The sequence below is a fragment of the Symphalangus syndactylus genome, chromosome X (assembly GCF_028878055.3).
Source record: "Symphalangus syndactylus isolate Jambi chromosome X, NHGRI_mSymSyn1-v2.1_pri, whole genome shotgun sequence".
NCBI classification, from domain to species: Eukaryota; Metazoa; Chordata; class Mammalia; order Primates; family Hylobatidae; genus Symphalangus; species Symphalangus syndactylus.
The window spans coordinates 77,665,143-77,691,009 of NC_072447.2; the positions used below are offsets into that span (position 1 = coordinate 77,665,143).

Sequence of the window (25,867 nt, forward strand, 5' to 3'; positions counted from 1 at the left end):
TCTAAGTCTTTGTTCACTGCAGCTTTAGGGCCACGCCAAGCCCAATAATGCTGTGGCTCTTGCAGACTCAGAGAGGTACCACCTAGTGGTCATGGGTAAGATCTGGGAGAATTCCCTGAATTGCCATACAGAGACTCTTGCTCTCTTCCCTTACTTTCCCCCAAACAGAGTCTCTGTCTCTATGCTGAGCTGTCTGAGGCTAGGAAAGGGCTGACACAAGCACCAATGTGGCCACCACTACCTGGACTGTGCTGGGTCAGACCCAAAGCCAAGATAGCACTGAGTCTCACCCCAGGCCTGTGGTAACCACTGCCTGGCTACTGCCTATGTTCACTCAAGGCCCAAGGGCTCTACAATCAACAGGTGGCAAATCTAGCCAAGTGTATGATATTCCCTTCAGGGTGGCAAGTCTCCCTGGCCCCAGACAGGTCGAACGATGCCATCCAGGAGCCAGGACATGGAGTCAAGAAGCATAGGAATCTACTTGGTGCTCTATTCTACTGTGGCTGAGCTAACACCCAAAGTGCAAGACAAAGTCCTTCCCACTCTTCCTTCCCCTTTCCTCAATAAGAAGAGTCTCTCCCTGTGGCTACCACTGCCTCAGGCCCATGGCGAGTACTGCCTGGCTATTGCCAATGTTCACTCAAGGCCCAAGGGTCTTTAGTCAGCTTGTGGTGAATGCTGCCAGGCCTGGGACTCTTCCTTCAGGGCAGTGGGCTCCCCTCTGGCCAAGGACAGGTCCAGAAATGCCATCCAAGAGCCAAGGCCTAGAATTTGGGACCCCAAGAGCCCACGTGGTGCTCTACCCCACTGTGGCTGAGCTAGGACCTAAGCTGTAAAACAAAGTCCCTTTTACTCTTCCCTCTCCTTTTGTCAAGCAAGAGGATTCTCTCATAGCCACCACAGTTGGGAATGTACTGGGCCACACCTGAGGCCAGCACAGCTGAATCTCACACAAGGCCTGTGGTGAGTACTGCCTGGCTCCCACTGCTGGTTTTTCAGGGGCCAAAGGCTCTTCAGTCAGCAGGTGATGGATTCTGTCAGGACTGGATCCTTCCCTTCAAGGCAGCAGGTTCCCTTCTGACCCAGGGTGTGTTTAGAAATGTCATCCAGGAGCCAGGGCCTGAAATGGGAGCCTTAGGACTCTGCCTGGTACCCTATTCTACTATGGCTAAGCTGGTATCCAAGTTGCAAGACACAGTCCTCTTTATTCTCCCCTCACCTCTCCTCAAGAAGAGGGAAGGAATCTCTCCTGGAGCTGTGAGCTGCACTGCTTTTGGTTGAGGGAGGGGTGACGCAAGCACTCCCTTGGCCACCCCAGCTGATATATCACTAGATTGCATGCATTCCAAGCCACTGTCTCCAAACCCAGCACAGCACCAGGACTTGCCCAGGAATTGCTGTCCTTATGGCCTAGACTGCCTTTAAAGTTTATTTAGAACCCCAAAGCACTTTAGCCTACAGTATTAGGGCTTGCGAGAACTGGGGTTCCAACCATGGGGATGGACAGTTCTCTCGCTAGCACTGGTCTAATGCTCCTTCCGTGGTTGCCAGCTGAGTTCTGCCCCAGGTTGCTTTCTGCTGTGACAGGGCAGCACTGAGTTTCAATGCAAAGTCACAATCACTGTGCTCTCCCTCCCCAAAGTGCAGATTCTCTTTGTGCCACATGGCCACTGTTGGGGGATGGGTGAGAGGAGGCATAGGTGTCTTAAGACTGTCTTTCCTACCCTCTTCACTGCCTCTTTCTTTAATATGATGTTAAAATTAGGTACTATGATCACTCATCTGATTTTTGGTTCTTATTAAGGTGCTTTTTTGTATGGATATTTGTTCAATTTGATGTTCCTGCAAGGGGGTGGGGTGATCACTGAAGGCTTTCATTTGGCCATTTTGCTCCACCTCCTCCACCTCTGTTTGTTTAATGTCATTTTAATGGGATCTTGGGAGAGAGAGGAGCTAAAACTGTTCGGTTAGTTACCTTGATGCAGATGACTATATACTTGTTAAATTTTAAAGTTTATGGAGTTTCTGTGAATTTTTTGGAAAATATTTGTAATGAGGAGCAATTAGGTATGAACTGGACAAACCTACATTGTTTATCCATTTATAGAAATCAGAGGATTCATTAGAGTTAAAGCTCTGTGAAAAAGATTAGTATAAAGCATTGAAATCTAATTCTCCATTGCTCCATGGAAAGATATCTTTAGTCCCTAATACTAACAATCAAACAATGGATATGTATAAAATTGACTCTAATGAATAGGGTATTTTGCTATATTTCATTTCATTTGTTTATATTTTATCCTAATTTCTTTTTGAGTGGATCACTCCATTGAGATACTATACAAAATATTCATGAGACAACACTCAGCATACTTTCTTCACTCACTTTCATGGTCACAAGCAAGAGACAGGAATTTTCCTCTAAGAAAATGACATTTCCATAGACATCCTAATGCTGGATTCCAGTCAGTAGCCATATTGAAAAAAAATTGCCTTTCAAGACATTTGTCTCTCAGTTTTACAGCCACTGAAATAGTATCAGCCTGCCATTACGTCACATAATGAATTATTTTGTATTTACCTGAAGGCAGGCCCTGGACATACTTGGACACATGAGGCACTAAAATGCCAAGCTAACAGAGAACAGCATTGCAGCTTTGGATTTGTCTAATCTCACCGTGGTCTTGCTGGTCTCGTGTTTTTCTTGCCAGTCCTTTTGTGCCATTGGTGATTCTAGTGTTATAGTCTTTAAAATGCTGAATTTGTGTCCCAGGCCCTTTACTGTTTTTTTATTTATTATGGACTAAATCCTTGCTGATTAACCTGCCTGCCCCTAAGATACCTGTATCTTAAACTCTTCTTTGAATTCAATCTGTTGTACTTATAGCCTATCCTGCCTGACCTTTTCCTCTGAAGTTATTTACTGATCTCTGAGATTCACTTTCTATACTCATATTCCTGTGAGCCAGTCCTGGATTAATGGTCCACTGGCCACATATCTGTGTTCATATCCTTGTTATCTACCCAAGCCCGTGAGTCTATTTGGACCATTGTTTCTAGTCTTTCTTTCATTATCTGAGCCCTAGTTATAACAGTTGAACTCTAGTCTACAATGTATTTCAATATCAGTGTAAACTGAGTATCACTCATCTTTCCTTAAAATTTTTCCCACTACTTAATTTTTTTTTATAATACTTGGAACATTTTTGCCTTCTCAGAATCAATAGTCATCTGTTTCTTAATTTGCTTCTTACTTGTATCCTATTCCCCTCCCCCAAGTTCTGACTGTTGCAACTCTGTTTTCACTAACTACCTCACTTTTATCTTTCCTTCATATTTATCTTGAATGTTGTAGTCAGATGCGGCTTAGGGGTAGTTTATGTGGTGTAAGTCTCCATTGGCAGCAGAATGGATTTCGTAGAATGCTATTAATGGTGAAATTTTGGACAAGGAGAAAAAATTCCCAGTTTAAATGTATTGCTCAGGCAATCTCATTTTAGTCATAACGCTACTCTAACCTGTGCTAATCCAGCTTCATAAAGGTAAACTGCAACATCATTATCAAATGTGTAAGAGCCATTTAACAATTCACAATTAAGAGGTTGTGTTTGAGCTAATGTTTTCTGAATCCAGAGCTCATTTAATTTATAAGCTACTCACAAATGATTGCCTTTAGTGATTTCCAGGTACTGTAAGTGGAAGAGTATGTTTTTATGTGCCAAAGCACCTTTCACTTTAGAAGCATGAGGAATTACAAAATAAATAAGCACACACTCCCAAGGGAAGGCAATGTCATCCAGTATATATTGTTGCCCTTCCTTTTATTCAAAGATGTCACTACTGATCTCATCCACTCTCATGGGGAGCAAAGACTAAATCTTCAACCAGAAGTCCTTTCTATATGACATACATACAAACCATTTTTTTTTTATTTGTGTCTGCAGCTGCTACTTGTAGAGCCTGTCACTGTATGTATTTCTGTGTTTGACTTGTGGTCAGCTGAAAGCCTTTGCTCAAAAGTTCAAAAATTCCATATTGTTGCATTCCAAGCTGGTCTCTGCTGCTGTTTTCCCTAGCAGCCCACAGCTATGTTATTTAGAGCTATTCTTTAATACACCTTTAGAGTATTTCTTATGCCACCCCTACTTGTGGTTATGCCATAAAGCTCACCATACCAAAGATGCTTTGGTTTCCTTCTGCCATTGTATTTCTACACATGTCAGCAAGGAACAGTGATTTAATGCTGATAGACAAGCTGACTTCCAGAATCTCAGTAGTAGTCATCCCCTCTTACCATTTTACATTAAGCATGACTCTGACTCTGACAATAAAACAGTTCACCAAGTAGATGTGGTATCTGTGGTGGATGTAAATTTCAAAGTCATACAAAAGCTGGACCCAACTTATATTTTCCATTGATGAGGATCAGTTCAGTAAGCTTTTAGCTTTTCAGCTCTGTTCTGGATGTTAGGAGTCAAGCTAGACCTAGGAAACAAAAAGTCAGGGCAGGGGTCCATTTTCCCCCTTTGCATTGATAGTTTTATGTTTCTAATAACTCATCTTTCTCCTTGATGTACATCTTAAATAGATTTCACCCTGTCCAGAGGACAAGTCCACACTGGTTCTGGACCCACAAATATACCTGCCATTGAGGAGCTTACTACCTATGGGGGAAGAAAAAATACAATTAAGATATATAAGGCATTATTTGATAAATGTGAGGGTATCTGTTCTGCCCCAAAATGGGATCTAAGAAAAGCCAGAGATTGAACTGGTCTGTAGTACAATTTCACACTGGTGCCATTCCGTGGTAATCTTCCCAAGTAAAAATACTTTTTTTATTTTCCTTTCTACTTTATAGTTACTTGCATTGTTGGGCAGTGATTTTTAAGTCAAACTGCCTAGGAAGCAGAATTCAGTGACTGCTTTTAGCTCTATGTGATGAAAAAATGTTGGTTGTGTTTAGATTCCACATTTAGCCTTACTCCATAATTTCAGTCATACTCTGACATGTCTACAACAAGACATGGCAATCCCTGGCACTTACATCAGAGATGTCCAAGATGCCAGTTTAATTTGGCATTTGGCCTGATTGCTGCCACCACCACCCCCAACCCACTGGTGACAACTCCCATGGGATGCTATGATCAATGTTGAATGTCCTTGTTTGCTTACTCCCAGGAGTTGGCACACTCTGTTCAGCAACTAGCACATACTGTGCTTCTGTTGTTGTCACACTGTTTTTGAAACCTTACTACCTCCTATTGTGTAGTGCTATCACAGCTACAAAAAACCACAAAATTATTTGTATGTTGTTTGTCTATGTATATTAAAGATAGTTTCTAGTTCAGTGCCTTCCATATGGTAAGTACTCAATGTTTATTCAGACAACAACACCCTGAATGACCTTCTGTAGACCTTTTGTTGGTAATGAAAGCATGTCGAGTTAAGGGTTCTTATGATTAAAAGTGCGTTCAATGCCATCTTTTGTAATCATTTTATATCTATGACATATCCATCATGGATATGTACCAATGAGACAACCCTGTTTCACTCATTGGTGCCAGGATGCTTATATCTTGCTATAGTGAAATCAGAGATTTTGTTGAATGTTTCAGGGCATAAATGGTTTAATTTATTTGAAGGTCCCAGCTGATAGCTCATGGGTGATGATAGTGATGGCAGTGGTTGCAATAAGAGAAATAGATTTTATATTCAACAACAGTGAAAGAGAAATCATTTTGGAAAATAATAGATGATTTGCTGATTTTACAGAGCCTGGTATGTACCTGCCTCCTCTTGAGGGGCATGAAGTACCAATTTCACAAATACATTAACTCCTGGGAATGATAGAAGAAAAGGTGAAAAACATTAGCTATGCAAGACCCCTATTTTACCCAGAAGAAAAAAGAGGACTTTGTTTTTTTAGTCTAAAGGTAATGAACTGATTGATAAATGAACAATACAGCTGTTTCTCAAAGTTTAGTTCAAGGACTGGGTGCATCAGAATCCCCTAGTGAGCAAGGTGAAAAGTCAGATTCTAGGGTTCCACCTCAGACTGACTTTAAATTTGGGAAGGGTAAGGCCTGGGATTCTGCATTTTGACACTCATGCCTAGTGATTCTGATGTACACTGAAGTTTGAGAACCACTGACCTATAGGGTTCTCATTCTTAGGATCCCTTTGACTTGATTCCTGCCAGTAGTGTATTGAATCCTTAGTGTACCTCTCCATGATGGATCTCAAAAACTAGGCCCAATTAGAGTCAAAAAAAAAAAAAAATCTTGGCTTTAAGGAATGGATTGGTGATAGTCCGCTCTCTGGTTTAAGTATGTCCCCTCCAAAATGTAGGTGTTGCCAATGTGGTGGTATTAAGAGGTGAGGCCTTTAAGAGGCAATTAGGCCATTATGGCTCCTACCTTGTGAATGGGATTAAGGTCATTTTAAAAGAGGCTTTATGCAGTATTCAGCTCTCTCGCCCTTCTGCCTTCCATCATGTGAGTACACAGTGTTTCTCCCCTCTGGAGGATGCAGCAACAAGATGCCATCTTGGAAGCAGAGAGTAGCCCCCACTTCATAATCAAACCTGTTAGCACCTTGATCTTGGAATTTCTAGCTCCCAGAACTGTGAGAAAATAAATTTCTCTTCTTTATAAGATACCGAATCTCAGGTATTTCATTATAACAACATGAACAAAGACACTCTAATTATTCTTTCAAGAGAGTGAAATTTATTAGGGCCTATTATATGCCAGGCCCAGGGCTAGGCACTAGCTATACAAAAATGGATGTGTGATCCCTTCCCTAAAGAGGCTTATGAGTAATTTTCTATGAATTGTCTAGTAAAATCAAGGACATTAGCCATGAAATAGAAAATGAATTAAATTTACTCTATGTCATGGTACCAAAAAAGTACCAAATAATTTTGTGGGTTTAGATATATAAGAAAATATGTTTGTAGAAGTGTCTGGAGAGTCACTAGCAATAATGGATGTATCCCTCATGTCTCACTGTTAACGAATTGTTTCCAGCTGAGATCCCTGTAATCTGCAGGTGCTGTTTACCATGTAATTTTACCATAGGAAACAAGGGTGTAATCACTTAATAAAGTGTAAAGAATTAGATTTCTTTTCCCCTTGAGCAAAATGCCTGGCTGTGGCCAACATTCCTGATGCTTCCTCCCTTGTGCAATAGGAAAGCAATATTCTAAAAGAGAAAACTGCTTTATTCATATCCTGCAACTTGCCTCTGGAGGCTATGCTAATGAATGCAAAACTCAAGCTAGAATTCCAGACATTTTGTGTGAGCAGCCACTGATTTTTGTCTTTACCATTATACAGAAGATAGTTTTCCCTTCTACCTCTAACTGAGATGCAAAAAAGGGCCCCATGAATAGGGAGTCTCTCATTTTAAGCAGTGTTTTTGGGTTGTTTTCTTCTTATTTTTATTGAAAAAATAGAAACTATGTGTATTAGTTCGTTTTCATTCTGCTGATAAAGACATACCTAAGACTGGGCAATTTAAAAAAGAAAGAAGTTTAATTGGACTTACAGTTCCACGTGGCTGGGGAAGTCTCACAATCATGGGGGAAGGCAAGGAAGAGCAAGTCACATCTTACATGGATGGCAGCAGGCAAAGAGAGAGAGCTTGTGCAGGGGAAGTCTTTTTTTTAAAGCCATCAGATCTCATGAAACTTATTCACTAATTACAAGAACAGCAGGGAAAGACTTGCTCCCATGATTCAGTTGCCTCCCACCAGGTCCCTCCCGCAACACATGGGAATTAATCATGAGATCTGAGTGGGGACACAGCCAAACCATGTAACTATGTTCAAAGCATTTTCATATACAGGCAGGCAGTTCTCTTCTAATGAACACTTGACTTATGAATGTCCCGTATTCATCAACAACCTCTCTTGAGGGACTTTGAACTACTCTTACTACTCATGGAAGGTGGAGTTGTTTCTGCTGTCTGCGAAGTTTGTTTCTCCCTCAACTCTCCTCTTCTGGGGGCTTGAGTTCTCACAAGCTCCTATTAGACCCTTAGAACAGTTAATACAAGAGTATCTTTTCCTACTGCCACCACTAGGACTCAGGAAGGTGCTGGGGCCCCTGCCAGAACTCCCATAGGAGCTGAGCCCATGAGAGAGCACAACAAGTATGAGGGAATCTCTGGAATTGTAGTTGGTAATGGCAGGGAGGTTCTTCATCTGCATTTCAAAATATCTTTTCCTAGAAATAGCATTGTGCTTAATAGCCTACCCTTGTAGAACTTGGGTATATGATAGATTCACTGATCTAGACCACAGCCAGAAATCAAGCAGTAAACAAATGGCTTCTAAGCCACTAGAAAATATGCATCTTACTTATTGGAAAAGCCGTTCAAAACCACACTCATTGCCTGTTTATTCTGTTTGTACATGAGTCTAATTAGTTTTAACTAAATGTCAAGCCTACAGCAGATTATAAGCAGCAAATCTGAAGGGACTGGAAAAGATGTTACAGGTAGGTAAAGTGAAATCTGATAGTTGATGACAAGATAAAAGATAAAATAACATTAAAAAGAAGTTTAAGCACTCAAAAAACCAATCACAATGAAACAGTACTTCACATCCACCAGAATGGTGGATTGATTAAAAATACTGACAGTACCAAGTGTTGGTGAAGATGCAGAGCACTGGGACCCTTTATGTTGTTGGTGGGCATTTAAAATGGTACAGTCACTCTGGAAAATAGTTTGGCAGTTTCTTACAACAAATACCATATAACCCAGAGGTTCTACTCCTAGGTGTTTACCCAAGAAACATGAAAACATAGGTCTACACAAAGACTTGTACGTGAATGTTCATATGAGCTTTATTTATAATAGCCCCAAACTAGAAACAACCCAAATGTCTATCAACGGGAGAATTCATAGAAACAATGTGATAGAGCCATACAGTGAAATACTGCTACTCAGCACTAAAAAGGAATGAACTAGTGATACATGCAACAACATGAATGAATCTCACTGACAGTATGTTGAATGAAAATTCATATTCATTCATACATATGAAAAATTATAATGGATGATTCTAATCTAGAACAGGAAAAATTAGCTATTGTGATAGAAATCAGAACAGTAGTTGTGTCAGGGTCAGGGCACTGGAGAATGACTGAAGGGCACAAGAGAAAATTTTAGGGGGTGATGGAATTCTTGATTTATCTTGATTTTGGTGGTAGTTACAAAAGCATGTATATTTATCAAATCTCTTCAACCTGTATGCTTAAAATTTGTGCATTTTATTGTATCTAAATTATATATCAAATTTTTATAAGGTACAAAAATTTCAAAAGGGAAAAAAATCCTTCAGAAGATCCCCCTGCTGCAGGATCTAAGTCTAAATTCCTCAACATGATCTGGCTCTTACTTAATACTCCTTGGCTTATTTCTCACCATTCCCTCTCACCTCCTAGCACTTATTCTAAGCTACTTATAGTTCCAAAAGTTGTTATTCTTTCTTTTTCCTCTGAACCTTTAAGCACAGCATTCCTTTTTCCTGGAATTCCTTTTCCATTTTCCATTTATCACTAAATCATTGACATCCTTTAGGACTCACAGAGGTAGCACACCTCCTCCAAGACGACTTGTTCACTTTCAGGTTGTGTTAGATGCTTCCCCTCTTGCTCCCAGAGAGCTTGAAGCTCCTCTCCATCAAAGCATGTATTGCTCTATAATGTAATTGTAATAATTAAAAAACCCTCAAACCCATAGTGGACTGAGGTCATTTAATGTACAGGCAAATAGTCCTCCACATATTCAGTAAGCCCTGAATTAAATCACATAAACTAATTTCTTTTTTATTGCATTATACTAGGCCCTATCATATACTTTAATATTCACAAACACTGAAGTAAATATTGTTATTACTGGGTTTTTTTGGGGTTTTTTTAGTTTTTATTTTAAGTTCAGGGGTACATGTGCAGGATGTATAAGTTTGTTTCATAGGTAAATGTGTATCTTGGGCATTTGTTATACAAATTATTTCATCACCCAGGTATTAAGCCTAGTATCCATTTGTTATTTTTCCTGATCCTCTCCAACCTCCCACCTTCCACCCTTCAATAGACTCCAGTGTGTGTTGTCCCCACCACGTGTCCATGTGTTCCCATCATTTAGCTCCCACTTATAAGTGAAAACATGCCATATTTGGTTTTCTGTTCCTGAATTAGTTTGCTAAGGATAATGGCCTCCAGCTCCATCTATGTCGCTGCAAAGGACATGATCTCGTTCTTTTTTAATGGCTGCATAGCTGAAGTAAGTTTCAGCACTCAAAGTTTTCAAGAAAACTCTTCTATCCAGGATGTCTTGTAGAGTTGCAAATGATTGAGATTTTATTGTAAACAGCAATTTAGTTTTATACTATTATTAGTACTTAGCTTATTTATATTGTGAGTTAAGTAACTTTCTGTGGGCTTATCAGGAAAACTAGCCAAACTTTATTATGTTGATTGTATGAGAAAATGCATTTTTACATTCCGATCAAGTGACTCAAAAATACTACTCAGTTGAACCATGTAAAATTGTTGATTGATATTCAACCATTTTTGACAAAAATGGCAGTTTATTTTGAAATGCAATCCTGTTGACAAGATGGAAATTACCTACACATTGATTTATTAATTTTATATTTAATACATTCATGTATCCTTCAAGATGCTAATCCTACACCTTAAGGATATTGAGCAAATCACAGAATTTTGAAGAAAGTTTGTGTAGAATATTAGGGCTTTCTTGGGTCCAACCCATTTTTTTCCACTTAATCAGAGATGGAGCAGACATGAGGACTCTGAAATTGTTTATTTTTTGAACTGATAATAGAATGAAAATGCAGATTCATTTGTTCTATTTTAGGCCCCAAATTAACCATTCTATTTTGAAGATTAAGTTCAATAATAATAGTAATAGCAAATATTTATTAAGTGCATACTACATGCTAAGTACTGTTCTAACTCTACAACTGTTTTATCTGCAAAGTACTATTATTATCCCTATTTACTGATGAGGAAACTAAAGCGTAAGTAACTTGTTCAAGGTTATACAGCTAGTAAGTGGCAGAGTTGGCATTAGAATCACTCAATCCTACTACCATGTTTACTGTTTACCTCAAGCACATGGTTTTACCACAATAAAGCACTCATGCTAAAAGATTATGATTCGATTCAGCAAATATATATTTAAGTTATGATTATTAGTGAAGTCAGACCCATTCACATATGAAACATATTGTATTATTATGAGAGACCATTATAAGACAGTAGAGGACCAGGTACCAAAATTAGTCTTATAGACCACAAGTGCTGTAGGAATCTCAGAAGAGGAGAAAATAATTGTGTGCTTTGTCATGACTAACTCCCAGAAGAGCATTGACATAAATGGTACCTCAGTATTGGATGCACAGCATTTGGGAACAAACCAAAATTACATCATAAATAGCAATGTGGCAAAATCATGAATGTGTAATAATGAAGTCCAATGGGGAGCAGCAAACTCAAGGTTTTCTTTCTTTCTTTCTCTTTCTTTCTTTCTTTATTTCTTTTTCTTTCTTTCTCTTTCTTTTTTTTTTTTTTTTTTTTACAGAGTTTTGCTCTTGTTGCCCAGGCTGGAGTGCAGTGGTGTGACCTCAGCTCACTGCAACCTCCACCTCCCAGGTTCAGGCGATTCTCCTACCTCAGCCTCCCCAGTAGCTGGGATTACAGGCACCCCCCACCACCACACCCGGCTAATTTTGTATTTTTAGTAGAGATGGGGTTTCACCATGTTGGTCAGGCTGGTTTCAAACTCCTGACCTCAGGTGATCTGCCCACCTCGGCCTCCCAAAGTGCTGGGATTACAGGCATGAGCCACTGCTCCCAGTCAAATTCAAGGTTTTCTGTTCAATTTTCTGTTCAACTCAAATTCTGAGTGAGCATCCTCAGTATGTGCGGGAAGTTAGAAATTTGTGGCTAGGCTCTCTGAATCCCAGAAATATATGAAGAAATGGGACCTGATGGATTATTTATTAGATATTCAGGGTGGAAGGAATGGGATTCAGAAATTAACCAAAATTTCATGCCTACATGATTGGAATAATAATGGTATCAAAAATAAAATGGTTTGTACAGTGGAGGGGAAGATGGGCTCAGGCTTTAGACACATCAAACTTAAGGTACAGGTAAACTGTCTTTGGAAATCTGGTTTTTTATGTTGGCTATAACTGAGTGGGGTCAACATTTGACTAATGTACTTGTAATTTTTACAGATGGCCCTATTGAATTTCTTCTTCCCTGATGAAAAGTCGTACTCTGAAGAAGAAAATAGGCGTGTTCGCCGCAATAAAAGAAGCAAAAGCAATGAAGGAGCAGATGGTAAGTCTACTCAGTTGATCCTTTATCACTTCTGAATTATTTGTTAGTAAAAGTATCCTTTTAAGAACTACCTTCTCGGTAGGGCATGGTGGCTCACACCTGTAATCATAGCACTTTGGGAGGCCCAGGCAGGCAGATCACTTGAAGTGAGGAATTCAAAACCAGCCTGGCCAACATGGTGAAACCCTGTCTCTACTAAAAATACAAAAAAAAAAAAAAAAATTAGCCGGGCCTAGTCCCAGCTACTTGGGAGGCTGAGGCAGAATCGCTTGAAACTGGGAGATAGAGGTTGCAGTGAGCTGAGACTGCGCCGCTGCACTCCAGCCTGGGTGGCAGAGTGAGACTCCATCTCAAAAAAAAAAAAAAAAAAAACACTACCTTTTCAAGTGTGCTTCATCGTCTTATATACTGTCCATAGACCCAAGGTCATAGACTATTTCTGCAGCCTAACCTACCAATCAGTCCTTTAACATAGAACTAACTATACAAGGATCCTCGCTCCTCCAACTCCAGATACCTTCAGTCCTTTCTCAGTATGTCTGAGAGCCATGATAGCATTTGTATCTCTCAAAATCACCCTCTATAAGGACCTCATCTCTCCCGGAGATGTCCCACACCTATTAAGGTCAACAGGAGGATTTGGTCCTATTCTTGGAATTGACAGTGTTGTACCCTGCTAGCACTTACATGATGTGTTAATTCCAATGATAATTTTATCAATGTTGGTATCCACTACCATGCCCAAATCTGAACTAGACCTTCTAGAACTAGTTTATAAGTTTCTTGTGAAAAGAGATTTCATTTCTCTTTGTATAAGCCTAGAATCTAGCCTACTATCTGGAACATTGTTGGTGATTGTTATGTAAGTTGATAATGTTGACTGCCCCTTCAGCTAGGCAGTGATGTATCAATGGAAACCGTCCCTGTTCTGGGTGTAATAGCTTTGAGTTAACTAGCAATGCATTCTGTGGGGCATAACAAAATGTTGAGCTAGCTCCTGGGCAGGGTCTTCGAATTGCTCTGATATTTCAGCATCACTCTGTCAATTGACATAATGCTACCCCTTTGGGCACAGGGGTTTGTAGAATACATAGCTCTGGGCTGCTGCAAAGGCATCTGGATTCAAAGACAGCATGTGTCTGGCTACATCTGCCAATAATATGTGTTTGGAGGGTTACAAAGCAATATGACTTTATACAGATGAAAATGAAATTTTTAAACGGACATTTGTTGATGTGAATAAGGGCCAATGATGGAAGCAGTTTTAGAAGGGGGGAGCTATTAAAGAGATGGAGCCAGGACTTTGTCAGTAGGGGCAAGAAGAAGTATAACTGGCTGAAATCTGAGAAAGAGCTCAGAACAAGGACCCCATAATAATACAAAAAAAAAAAAAAAAAAAAGAGCCAGAGCAGTAAGATAGGGTTTTCTAGTCAGTGGAGGTGGCAGCAGTATTGAGCCTTTGAATGGAGCACTGGACCAGTGGGGCCATTCTCTAGAGCAGTTATGCAGATTCATTCTTAGAGCCTAAGAAATGCAGTCCGTGAAGTAAAAGTTACCCATTATTCACCTACTACTTGTAGCCAGTTTCCCAGAAGTCTTCTGGCTATGTGGAAGCAGGGAGCTAAGAAGCACGGTCCCTTTCCTCTCCTAATCATCTCACCCTCTGATACATGTAAGTCTCTCCACCTTCGGCTTTTCCCCTGAGGCTACTCCCACAACCATCAAACTTTTCATAATCCCTGGTTGCGAAGGAAGAGAGGAGACAGATGGTAAGAGCAATATCACCTTCTATAGTGGGCGTGGTCTTCCCTCCCTCTCTGAATGGAAAGTCTAATGGCTTCTAATGTTTACCTCTTCATCTAACCTCCCAAGTTTTCTCTTAAAGAAGATAATTTCCTCCTTTCCCCAAAACTGCTTTATCCAAATTCGGCTACCAACATCTCTGATACCAATCTTCCTTAGAATGTTTATTCTGTCCTGATACAAAACAGTTTTCTCTCTGGTCAAGGTCAAAGCCTCTCTTATTAATTTTTAGTACTTCTTATCTACTTCCCTCCTGATCTGATACTCTAGTCAGTCACTAGACTCTGGTTTCTTGGTGCCAATGCCAAGTTTCTCACGCAATCCAGGCATTTTTCTTTAATCAGTATAGCTTGGAGGAATCCAAGAGTCCCTTAGAGTTAGGAGTATAGAATGCCTGGGGGTCCTTGAATTTTATTAGATTTCTAACTTTTCACCTGGTGATCTGTAGAACCATTTCTTTAGATGTGGCAGATGCTCCAATGAGTTAAAGAGTGGTAAGTCAATCCAAATCTCCTTTTCCTTTGAACCATTCTTGTTACTCTGATGAGTGTATACTATATTTATTCAATATACTCATCAAATATTTACTAAGTAAATACAGCAGTTTATATAGTACTTGAATAAACATTCAATGAGGATTTTTTTTAATATCCCCACTGCCTAGAAACAGACTTGGCACCTGGTAGACCCTCAATAAATATTTCCTGTTGCCCTCAAAGTGATTTACTTCCAGCATAAAGAGACAGACAATAAATAAAGTTGGTTAAATTTGATAAGTGGTATGAAGAAAAATATAGCTGAGCAACAGGGAGACAGAGTGATGGGGTAGGCTGTAAGGTGATCAAGGAAGGTATCTCTGATAAGGGAACATTTGGGAAGAAACCTGAATGAAATGAAGTAAGAGCTATGCAAATGTCTGGGGAAAAAAGAAGCAGAAAATTCAAAGGCTCTGAAGCAGAAGAATATTTGGTATGTTCCAGAAAGATCAGTGTGGCTGGGAGCAAAGTAAGAAGAGGAAGAGGGAAGGAGATGAGATCAGAAAGCAAAATCCAATCTAGAGCCTTGTTGGCCAAGATAAGGACTCTGGCTTTTATTCTGCATGAAATGGAGGACCATTGGAGGATTTTGAGCAGAGGAATGACAGGATCTGATGTATGTTTTAACAGCATTCCTCTGGCTGCTATATTGAAAATAGATGCAGGAAGAAAGGATACAAGCAGGAAGAATCTTTAGGAGAGTATTACAATAATCCAGGCAAGAGATGACGGTGGCTTAGACCAGGATGGAAGCAGTGTGGGTGGGGAGAAGTGGTCAGATTTTAGAGAGATTTTGAAGGAATGGCTGAAGGATTTTTCAGATTGATTAGATAAGGGATATGACAGACAGAGAAGAGGCATCAATGACCCCAGGGTTTTGGACTTAAGGAACTAAACAGGTAGAATTGCCATTTCTGAGATGGAGAAGAAAAGGAGAGAAGCGGTGTAGAGGAATATGGGGAAAGAGTTTAGTTAGACTTGTTAAATTTGAGGTAGCTATTAAACAGCCAAGTGGATATATAAGTCTACACTATACATCACTGTGTATCATGAAAATGAGATGACTCTCTTTTGTACAAATAAAGGACTTGTCATTGAAGAAGTGAGTCAGTCTGGAAACTGCTCTGAACAGAATAAGAGGTAGGATGGGATAGGTAAATCATAGTGGGGCAAGTTAAGTCCAAAAAAATATCTATGCCAAGAGATTTTTTTAAAATTCTTATCAGGTGTTGATTCTAAATTCACAAATTACTTGATATGTTATAATAAAAATTTAGCTATCTAAGCTCAGGTTTGCCTCACAAGTGTCAAAGAACAAGTCATTTACCTTGAAGAGTTAAGAACATGGCAGAAGTTCGTGACCAGCCTGGGCAAAATGGTGAAACCCCGTCTCTACCAAAAATACAAAAAAAAAAAAAAAAATAGCGGGGCACTGTGGCACACACCAGTAGTCCCAGCTACTCAGGAGGCTGAGGTAGGAGAATTGCTTGAGCCCAAGAGGCAGAGGTTGCAGTGAGCCAAGATCGTGCCACTGTACTTCAGCCTAGGCAACAGAGTGAAACTCCGTCAAAAGAACGAAAGAAAGAGAGAGAGAGAGAGAGACAGAGAGAAAGTCTAGACCCTACTTCATTTGTTTGGTCATTCATCATTTAACAAATGTTTTTTACAGGTGCCCGCCACAACACCCAGCTAATTTTTGTATTTTTAGTAGAGACTGGGTTTCACTATGTTGGCCAGGCTGGTCTCAAACTTCTGACATTGAGTGATCCGCCCGCCTCGGCCTCCCAAAGTGCTGGGATTACAGGGGTAAGCCACTGCACCCAGCCTAGACTTTCTTTCTAGGAACTATAGATATTAAGCTTAATGATCTCCAGAAATCCCTGTGGGAGAAAAAAAATTTAATAAACAGTTCATTAACTCTTGGAAAAGGAAGGGATGTAGTGATCCTTAGGAGCTGCATAGGTTCACCAAGAACAAATCAGGCTGCAGAAGCCTATTTTCCTGTTTTCATCAGACTATTAAACTAGTTGATTAGAGGCATAGCATACACATAGTCTATCTTGCCTTTTAAAAAGAAAGTCAGTGGCAATATCCGGGGTATATACAATCTTTCTGACTCACCATTCAAGAATGACTAGGTTCATCTCAGTTTCTCCATTCAAATTACTTTGTAAATGAAGGCATTGTCTAGCTAAGCAGGAGTCCCAAACACACGGTTAGTTTCAACTCTTAGAAAAGAAGTGAATTTCGTTTTCTTTACTACATTTCTTCCTTGAATTCACTGACTTGAGTTGGCCAGAAGTATTTCAGATCGTTTATTTGTACTAATTATGTGAGGCCTTTGGTGGTGGTTGTTCTTCAAAAGAAAGTATGATACCTTCATTGTGGGTGTTGAGTCACAACAGTTCTAGAAATCTGTGCCAGGATTTCCTGCTGCGTCTTATCTTTGTGATGTGTTTCTGAAGTAATAATAGCTCAAGGTGGCTTGTTTGGTCATCTCTTGCCCTGCACTCCAGAAATCCATAGAACTTTATTTTCTAGTTAGAATGAAATGTAGAATGTATTTGGGAGGTCATGAGGCCTTAGAATCAGGTAAAATGAATCCAGAATTCCCAAGGAGGTAGTTTCCATATTTTACAAATATTATTGTAAAAACATCTGTTCTCTTCCGATAAGAGCATTTTCAGGAGTTAATAAAAATCTTAATATCTCTCCACACCTGCCTGCCTTCCATGTTTCTGTCCTGGTAAGAGAATAAAAGTGCAGCATGGTGTAACAGAAGAGGTACTAGACTGAGCTGCAATTTCTTGATCCCAATCTTGATATCACTGCCACCTTACCAGCCATGTGAACTTGGAGAAGTCACATACTTCTAAGCTTCAGTTTTCTTGTCCTTAAAATAGGGATAATTAGCCCTGCTTACCTCACAGAGTTGTTGTATTTATCAAAAGTGTTAACGTCTGCAAAAGTACCTCATTTTATTTTATTTTATTTTTGAGAGGGAATCTTGCTCTGTCACCCAGGCTGGAGTGCAGTGGTACGATCTCAGCTCACTGCAATCTCCGCCTCCTGGGTTCAAGCAATTCTCCTGCCTCAGCCTCCCAAGTAGCTGGGATTGCAGGCACCCGCCACCACACATGGCTAACTTTTATATTTTAGTAGAGACAGGGTTTCACCTTGTTGGCCAGGCTGATCTCGAACTCCGCACCTCAAGTGTTCCTCACGCCTCAGCCTCCCAAAGTGCTGGGATCACAGGCACGAGCCACTGCACCTGGCCTGCAAGAATACTTCAAAAATTATTAAGTGCTATTACTATGCTGTCTCTGGAAAACAAACATACTAGTATGGTCTGCCAGGCATTTGGGGCATTCACATTCCCTAATTTATGGACAACAATTATAATTTCTTCAAAAATGCTCTCTCTCAGCCAAATTGCCCATTTTTGTTCTCACTCATGCTATCCAAGCCCATAGGAAGAAGACTCCAAGCCTCACACTATGGCCTACTTCATCACAGCAAATGATCACATCTGCACATTGCTCTGTGGCACTATCTCACTCTGGCTGGCTGGCTGTATATATGTATCCTTTTTGTTAGTATCTCTTAGAAATTTCTCTTCCTTGTAGTTTACTTTTGGATATATCAAAAAACTTAGTATTCTTTTCTACTATTATAAAAGAACAGAGGGAAAAACAAGATTGAAATATATCCTTTGTACTTCAATTTTTAAAAATAATAATGGAATGGGGCATAGCTACTATTAAATTGATACAGATGAACATGAGAGTCTATGATGTCAAAGAAAACAGACTTTCTGCCTGTACAAATGTTAGCTAGAATTAAGAATTGCCCTCATTTTAGTATTGCTCCTGTATTTATTGCTTTCAGTGAGCCATCACTGTGGATTATCAAATGAGAGAGTAAAATCATTTTGAGAGCGATAGAGTTTCAGGGGCTTGTTCACAAGACAAAAGTAAAGCTTTTGAAGGCTCGCCATGTGTGTGGACTCGAAGAGGATTGTTGATTTCAGATGTAGAATCCCCAAGGTTGCCTGCTGGTAGTGGGTGCCAACAGCTTAAGTGCCCACAGCAGAACACTCTGGAGAGTGGCTTTATATCAAATAAGACATTAAGTAAGCTAAAATATCTTAGCTTGCTCATACTCCAAAATATCCTTTAAAACTGTATTTTCATTGACGGAACTAGCCGTGCAGTAAATGATCTCAACAGGCCATCACCACTAACACTTGGTTAACAAGCACCTTTAGAATACCAACTACTTGTAAGACATTGTATGAGGTTCTGTAATTGGTATAGCTACCAAACTCCTGTACTTAGTATGTAAGGCCTAAATTGAATTGGGTATACAGGTTAAAGATTAAGATGCTTAAAATATTTATGGGATTTTTTAAATTACAAAAATGATACATATATTATAACAAATATGAGCAATACAGAATCAGGAAAGGTATAATGTGAACATGCCCTCCCCACCCACTGCCCCACTACAATAGTTCTTATAAAGTTAAGACATCTTTGAGGAATATCTCACTTGCCTAAAGGAGGTCACAGTCCCACCTGACCTGATGTTCTCTAAAGGTCCTTCCTGTCTACTCAGTCTCTCTAAAGTTCTTTCTAGTTATTTTTTTCTCAATATTAGGGAAATTGGTGAACTCTAAGCCAGGAGATATAGATTCTAATTCCAGCTCTGCCATTAGTAGTTATAGTAGCAGGATGACCTTAGGAAAGTCTTACTTCACTTCTCTGATCTTAGTTTCTTCTAATGAGTTAAACTAGAATCAGTGATTCTCAACTGGAGTGTAAGAGATCCAAAAGCATATAAGGAGTTCTTTTTGAAGCATGCATACTCCTGGGAATTCTGACCACTCTACATCCCATTAAGAAAACTATACTGAGGAAGGTACTATTACTGATGGGAGCATATCATATCCTTCAGATGTATTAGGGCAAGAAAAGATGTTGAACTACTAGAATAGATGGTTGAATTGTTTCCTTCCAACTCTGATATAACTTGTTACTAACTATTCCTGACTTCTATAATATAATGATAATAGCTAGGCTAGTTTTAGCCAATCAGATGATGTCTAGATGATTAAATACTAAGGGTTTCAATTTGGATGATCAGTGAGCCTTTTCATTAGCATCCCTGAGAACGCTCAATAAGGATTAAGCGCATGCAAATGGTTTCATGAAGTGAAGGCTAAGCAGGTTAATCTGTTGGCTGAGTGGTGAACTGCTAGCTCACTTCTGTATGGCTCCTCAAAATATCACAGGCAGTTATAGATGTGTGGTCAGAAGGCACCTGTTGGCTCTGTAGTGTGTTACTTACACAACCCTGCCTTACTCTAGATTCTACTCCTTGACCTGTAGGACCTCTTCAGTCTAAAGATAAGGAACTACTACAGCTTCCTTTTTTAAAAAACTCATTCATTCCATAAATGTTTATTAAGTACCAAACTAGTTGTTAAATCAATGTTTATTGATCACCCTTCCAGACACTAAGGGCACAGTAGTGAACAAGATAAGACCCTACCCTAATCAAACTCACAGTGGATGATTTCAGTACAGTGTAGTGACCATATAATGGGGTAAGCACAGGGTGCTATGGGACACACTGTCACCTGATCTAGACTTGGGAGGACAAGGAATGTCTCCTAATAAGTGTAACATCTAAGCTGCAAACTGGTGGATGCTATAGTTAGCCAAATGAAGATTTGAGGGAAGTGTGCACCAGGCAGAGAGAATATATATGTTGTAAGGCTTAGAGTAAAGAGGGAGCATGGCTCATTTAAGGAACTGAAAGAAGTTTGTAAGGTTGTAGTATAAAGATCTAAAGGGAAAATGATAATAAATGAGCTGGCCAAGAGGGGTCAAATCACGCAGGGCTTTGGAATCAATTTTATGGAATTTAGAAACTATCCTAAAGGCAATGGGGAAGTACAGGATCAATGTCAAGAATAGATTATGTGGCAAATATCTTCAAATGCTAAACACACATACTGTAATCCAGCAATTCCACTTCTATTTATAGATACACTAACACACTGGAAATCATTTATCAATGAAGTTATTCTTTGCTGTACTACTGATAATAGCAGAGAATTGGAAATACATGTCCATTATTTAGGAACTCATTAAATATGATAAATCTGTAACTAGTCATCATTGTTGCTCTGAGGAAGAAAACTGAGTGTTTGGGGCTGAGGTTAGGAGGGAGTTGACTAGTTGAACATGTGCATGTTCTACCAGTTTAAAATAAACAGATAAAATTTAATTTTAAAAATAGTCTGGACACGGTGGCTTACGCCTGTAATCCCAGCACTTTGGGGGGCCAAGGTGAGAGGATGGCTTGAGGCCAGGAGTTTGAAACCAGTCTGGACAACATAGTGAGACTGCATCTCTACAAAATTTTTTTTTATTAGCGAATTGTGGTGGCATGCACCTGTAGTCCCAGCCACATGGGAGGCTAAGGTGGGAGGATTGCTTGAGCCCATGAGTTCAAGGCTGCAGTGAGCTATGATTGAGCCTCTGCACTCCAGCCTGGGTGACAGTACAAGACCGTTTCTCAAAAAAAATAAATAAATAAAATGGGCATGATATGCCATTTTCTACTCATTACCTAAATACATTAGCAACAATTTTATAATACATTAACATCCTATTATAATTAGGAGGTGGAAAAACTCATATATTGCTGGAAAGAATGTAAATTGTTATAACCATTTTGGATCTTAATCTCTCTAGTAAAGTTAAACATTAGGATACCTGTGATCCAGCATTCACTGTCTTGGGAATCTAGCCTACAAAAATAAGAATTCGGCCAGGTGCAGTGGCTCACGCCTGTAATCCCAACACTTTGGGAGGCCGAGGCAGGTGGATCACCTGAGGTCAGGAGTTCGAGACCAGCCTGGCTAACATGGTGAAACCCTGTCTCTACCAAAAATACAAAAATTAGCCGGATGTGGTGGCATGGCCTGTAATCCCAGCTACAAGGGAGGCTGAGGCAGGAGAATTGCTTGTACACAGGAGGTGGAGGTTGCAGTGAGCCAAGATTGCACCACTGCAGACTGGGTGAAAGAGTGAGACTCCATCTCAAAAAAAAAAAGTGAGAATTCTGGTATATAGGTCATACATAAAAGGGTATTTATTATATCACTGTTTTGTTGCCAAAAGGAGGGATAACTCTAATGTCTATGAATAAGAAAATGGTAAAATAAACTATGACATAGACATACTATTGAATATTATGTATATTATTATTCAATGTAATAATAATAGTAATATTATTACTATTAAAAGGAATGAGTTCTATGTAGTTCTGTGTAGGGGTCTGAAGTAGCCATGTTCTATTGCTAGGTTTAAAAATGCAAGTTTTAGAGTAATGTGTATAATATGATCCCATTTTCATAGAGAAAGATTTTAACATATATTTTTTATTTTATATGTAAACATATATTTTATAAATATGTATAGGTGTGTGTGTGTATATATATATATAAACATAGGAACAGATGTGGGAAGGGGAAGCATCAAACAGTGAATATCGATTACCTTGGGTGGAAGAGGGTTGGATGGGAAGGGAATAACTGTTAAGTGGTTCTTTATGTAGTTCTATATGTTTGATTTGTTACAATAACATGTGTAACTGTAATTTATAAGAATATAAAAAGTGGTTAAAGTGGATAGAAAATAATGGATGGGAAAGGGCATAATGAAGACAAAGAAGGGAGGAGATTGCTGTAATGATACACAAAAGGAATGACAGTGGCTGAATTAAAGTAACAGCAATAAAGACAGAAGTAGATAGATTGAGTTCATAGGTGGAAAAAATAGGACTTGGTGATTTGATTGAAGGGAGAAAAAGAAGAGTCAAGGAAGCCACCCAGGTTTCTGGCAAGGTACTATACTAGTCACTGATGTAATGATCAGGGGAAGAAGATGTGTGGTTTTGGACAGGTTGAGTTTCAGGTACCAGTGGGAAATTCAAGGAGGAGAAACCTGTAAGCAGTCCAAGATATGCATCTGAAGCTCAAGAGAGATAGCTGGTCTGAAAATACAGATATGGAGATAATTAGCTACATTAGGACTCTCTCAGTTACAAGTGACAGATAGCTGGCCTAAATTGGCTTAAGATTTTAAAAAAGAAGGAGGGGGAGGATTTATTGCCTCATTTAACTGCAAAGTCCTTCATGAAGCTGGCTTAAAACATGGCTTAACCTTGGGGCTTAAATGATATCATCAGGACTTTCTCAGCTCTGCTTTCCTTTGTATTGGCCTCATTCTTCATGTAGGTTCTTGCTATGAGGTGACAAAAATAGCTACTAGAAGCTCTAGACTTACATCTTACCAATTCAACAAGCCCAGTGGAAAGAGGATGACTTATTCAGTAAGAAAGATGTTGGCAACACTGGTGAGAGCAGGTTTAGTACAGTAGTTGGGGCAGAAGCGTTCATGATGAAACCAGATGACGAATTAGAAAACAGCAAATATAAACAAAAGAGAGGAGGAGAAGAGAGGAATAGCAGAGATTCATTAAGCATCTATTATGTGAAAGACACTGTGTTATATTACACCCAGGGACACAAAGATGCATAAAATATGGTTTTTTTTTAAGCTCTGGAAGCCCACAGCCTTCAGAAAAGAGAAAATCTTATAAGTAATTCACAAAGTGATAGATAAGTACTTATATAGAGGTATAATAAGACTGCAATGGGAGCATAGAGGAGGGAACCACAGAATGGTCAACCAAATACATTAAATACATCTCTGAGGAGAAGTGCATAATGGCTGGCACATACTAGGCATGCATATATGACAAATTAGGTGACAATTATGTTTTGGAAGGTGAATGGGACTTTGATGAAGAAAGCTAGACAATCTATTTCTAACAAAGGGAACAGCAAGTACAAAGCTAACCAATCCCCTGGTGCAAGGTAGCAAAATACATTTAGTACCTTGATGTAATTTAGAAGCAGTGATTGATCCTACCTTCCTTGTGTAAGACTCTTAGCTGACTTAGAGAACATAAGTCCTATGTAATTAACATGTTCACAAATGTAGAGAGAGCTGTTTTTGAAATGGTGAAGTACCAAGGACGCTTTGCTGTAGGCTTATGAATCTTGGCTGCATTTTACCACTGCTTCCAGCATGTAGCTCCTTTAATGAACCTAGTACTCTGGTGCATTAAGTCACTTGTTTAGGGTCTAGTCACACTGAATTCTATATACTGCGAGCCAGAGGTCTAATCAACCTATGCTCTTTGTCACATGGTATACTAGAAAGAAGAGGTCTTTGTGCAGATCTATTCTCCCTATAGCAAAACAAGTCGTGGGCCTGGCCTGCTGCCAGAAAGTTAGTAGTGTCATCTGTGTAGGTGAAATTCAGCACCTCATTATCTTACATTGTGCCAGAAGAGTGGGAAGAAGATTGACTTGGTAATTTGCTATGTTTCGATCCTAATCTGCTTAGAAATATGATTTCTTTAAAAGGAAATGGAAAAAGAATGTGTTTCTCATGATAGCTTCACAGTATCTCCTGAGAGGATGTTCAGCTATTGTAAATACAGCAATTTAATTCTCTCCTTGAATTTCAGATGTATTTCATCTCTTTAAAAAATAAATGCGTTGAAATGATCAGATTATAAAGTATGAATTGTATACTTCCAAAAGTGGAATTTAATATTTCAGATTACACAAAAAAAACTTTTTTCATGAGTCATAAAGTTATTGGTTTGTATACTATGTTATTTTTATACATCATCTCCAAAACTCTTTAAAAATAAGTTTACATTGTAACCTATTTAAAGGAGAAAGGCATATTTGCGGTACACATATTTTATCTCAGAGGTTACTTTCAAGTTAGTTTCATTTCAGCGTTTTGAGTCTAATTCATTCTTCCCACCCTGTAGCATAGTATGCAAAATCCAGAAGCTATCAGAAGCAAGGCCCAAATTTAGTGTAGTAAAGCTTCTAGTACATGGATGAAATACACACATAAGAAAGAAAAAAGAACAAGGCCAGGTGTGGTGGCTCACACCTGTATTCCCAGTACTTTGGGAGACCAAGGCAGGAGGATCTCTTGAGGCCAGGAACTTGAGACCAGCCTGGGAACATAGCAAGACCCTCATCTCAAAAAAAATTTTTTTAAATTAGCCAAGCTGGGTGGTGCACATGTGTAGTCCCAGCTGGGTGGTGCACATGTGTAGTCCCAGAGAGGTTGAGGCAGGAGGATCACTTGAGCCCAGGAGTTTGAGGCTGCAGTGAGCTATGACTGCACCACTGCACTCGAACTTGGGCAACAAAGTGATGACCTGTCTCAAAAGAAAAAAAAAGAAAGAAAAAAATTCAGTTGATATCAAGTTTCTGACCCTTAGTTTCTCTCTGAAACAGTTTGGGGTAAGGAAAGAGCATAGGATTTAAAATCACACAAATCCTAGCTATACTACTTTTAGCTTTGTGGCCTTGGCCAAGTCATGTAACCTCTCTCAAGCTAACTTTTCTCATTATGTAATGATAGTAATGATACTTCCTTTGATAAGACTTTATAAGGACTAGAGATAAAGTAAAATGCCTAAACCATTGCAGGCACATAACAGGTGCTCAATAATTGGTAATTATAAGTATCAACTGTAAAATGAGAATAGTACTAATCCATTTATTTCTCAGGTTATAAGTCGAATAAATGAGAATGCTTTTTTTTTTCAAGCACCTTAATCTCTTAGCTATTTCGTAGTTGAAAAGAAGTTATCCTGCTTATCTCACAGGATTGTGATGATCAAAAAGGATAATAAATGTTAAAACACCTAGAAAAACATAAAGTGCTGCTCAACATTGGGACCAAACTTCACTATATACTGAACATCTCACTATATGGTCCAGAACGGGATCTTCATGGTGATTCTTAGTCCTCAATAGACAGCTGTATCTAGCGTGATAAGACAGGGAAGTCTCAAAACACTTTACAAAGATTTCTGTCAGATTTCAAAGTTTGCTGTTAACGAAGTAGACCTTAATTACCCAGAAAACTCATTTCTGTGGAACTCCTTATATGGAGCCAAGGAAGCAAGGTATTAAACTGTGCATAACTCTATTGGGTGAGGAATATATAGCATTGTAATTAG

At 39.2% G+C, this 25,867-nt stretch overlaps 1 protein-coding gene across 3 annotated transcripts in view; it reads left to right on the forward strand.

Moving 5' to 3' along the window:
- The window catches only part of EDA (ectodysplasin A), a 427,490-nt gene that overhangs the window by 325,450 nt on the left and 76,173 nt on the right, over window positions 1-25,867 (forward strand). For all 3 annotated transcript variants that reach the window (XM_055267222.1, XM_055267223.1, XM_055267224.1), the window contains exon 2: window positions 12,284-12,389. In XM_055267222.1, coding sequence (XP_055123197.1) covers window positions 12,284-12,389 — 106 coding nt within the window. The remainder of the gene's footprint in view (window positions 1-12,283; window positions 12,390-25,867) is intronic.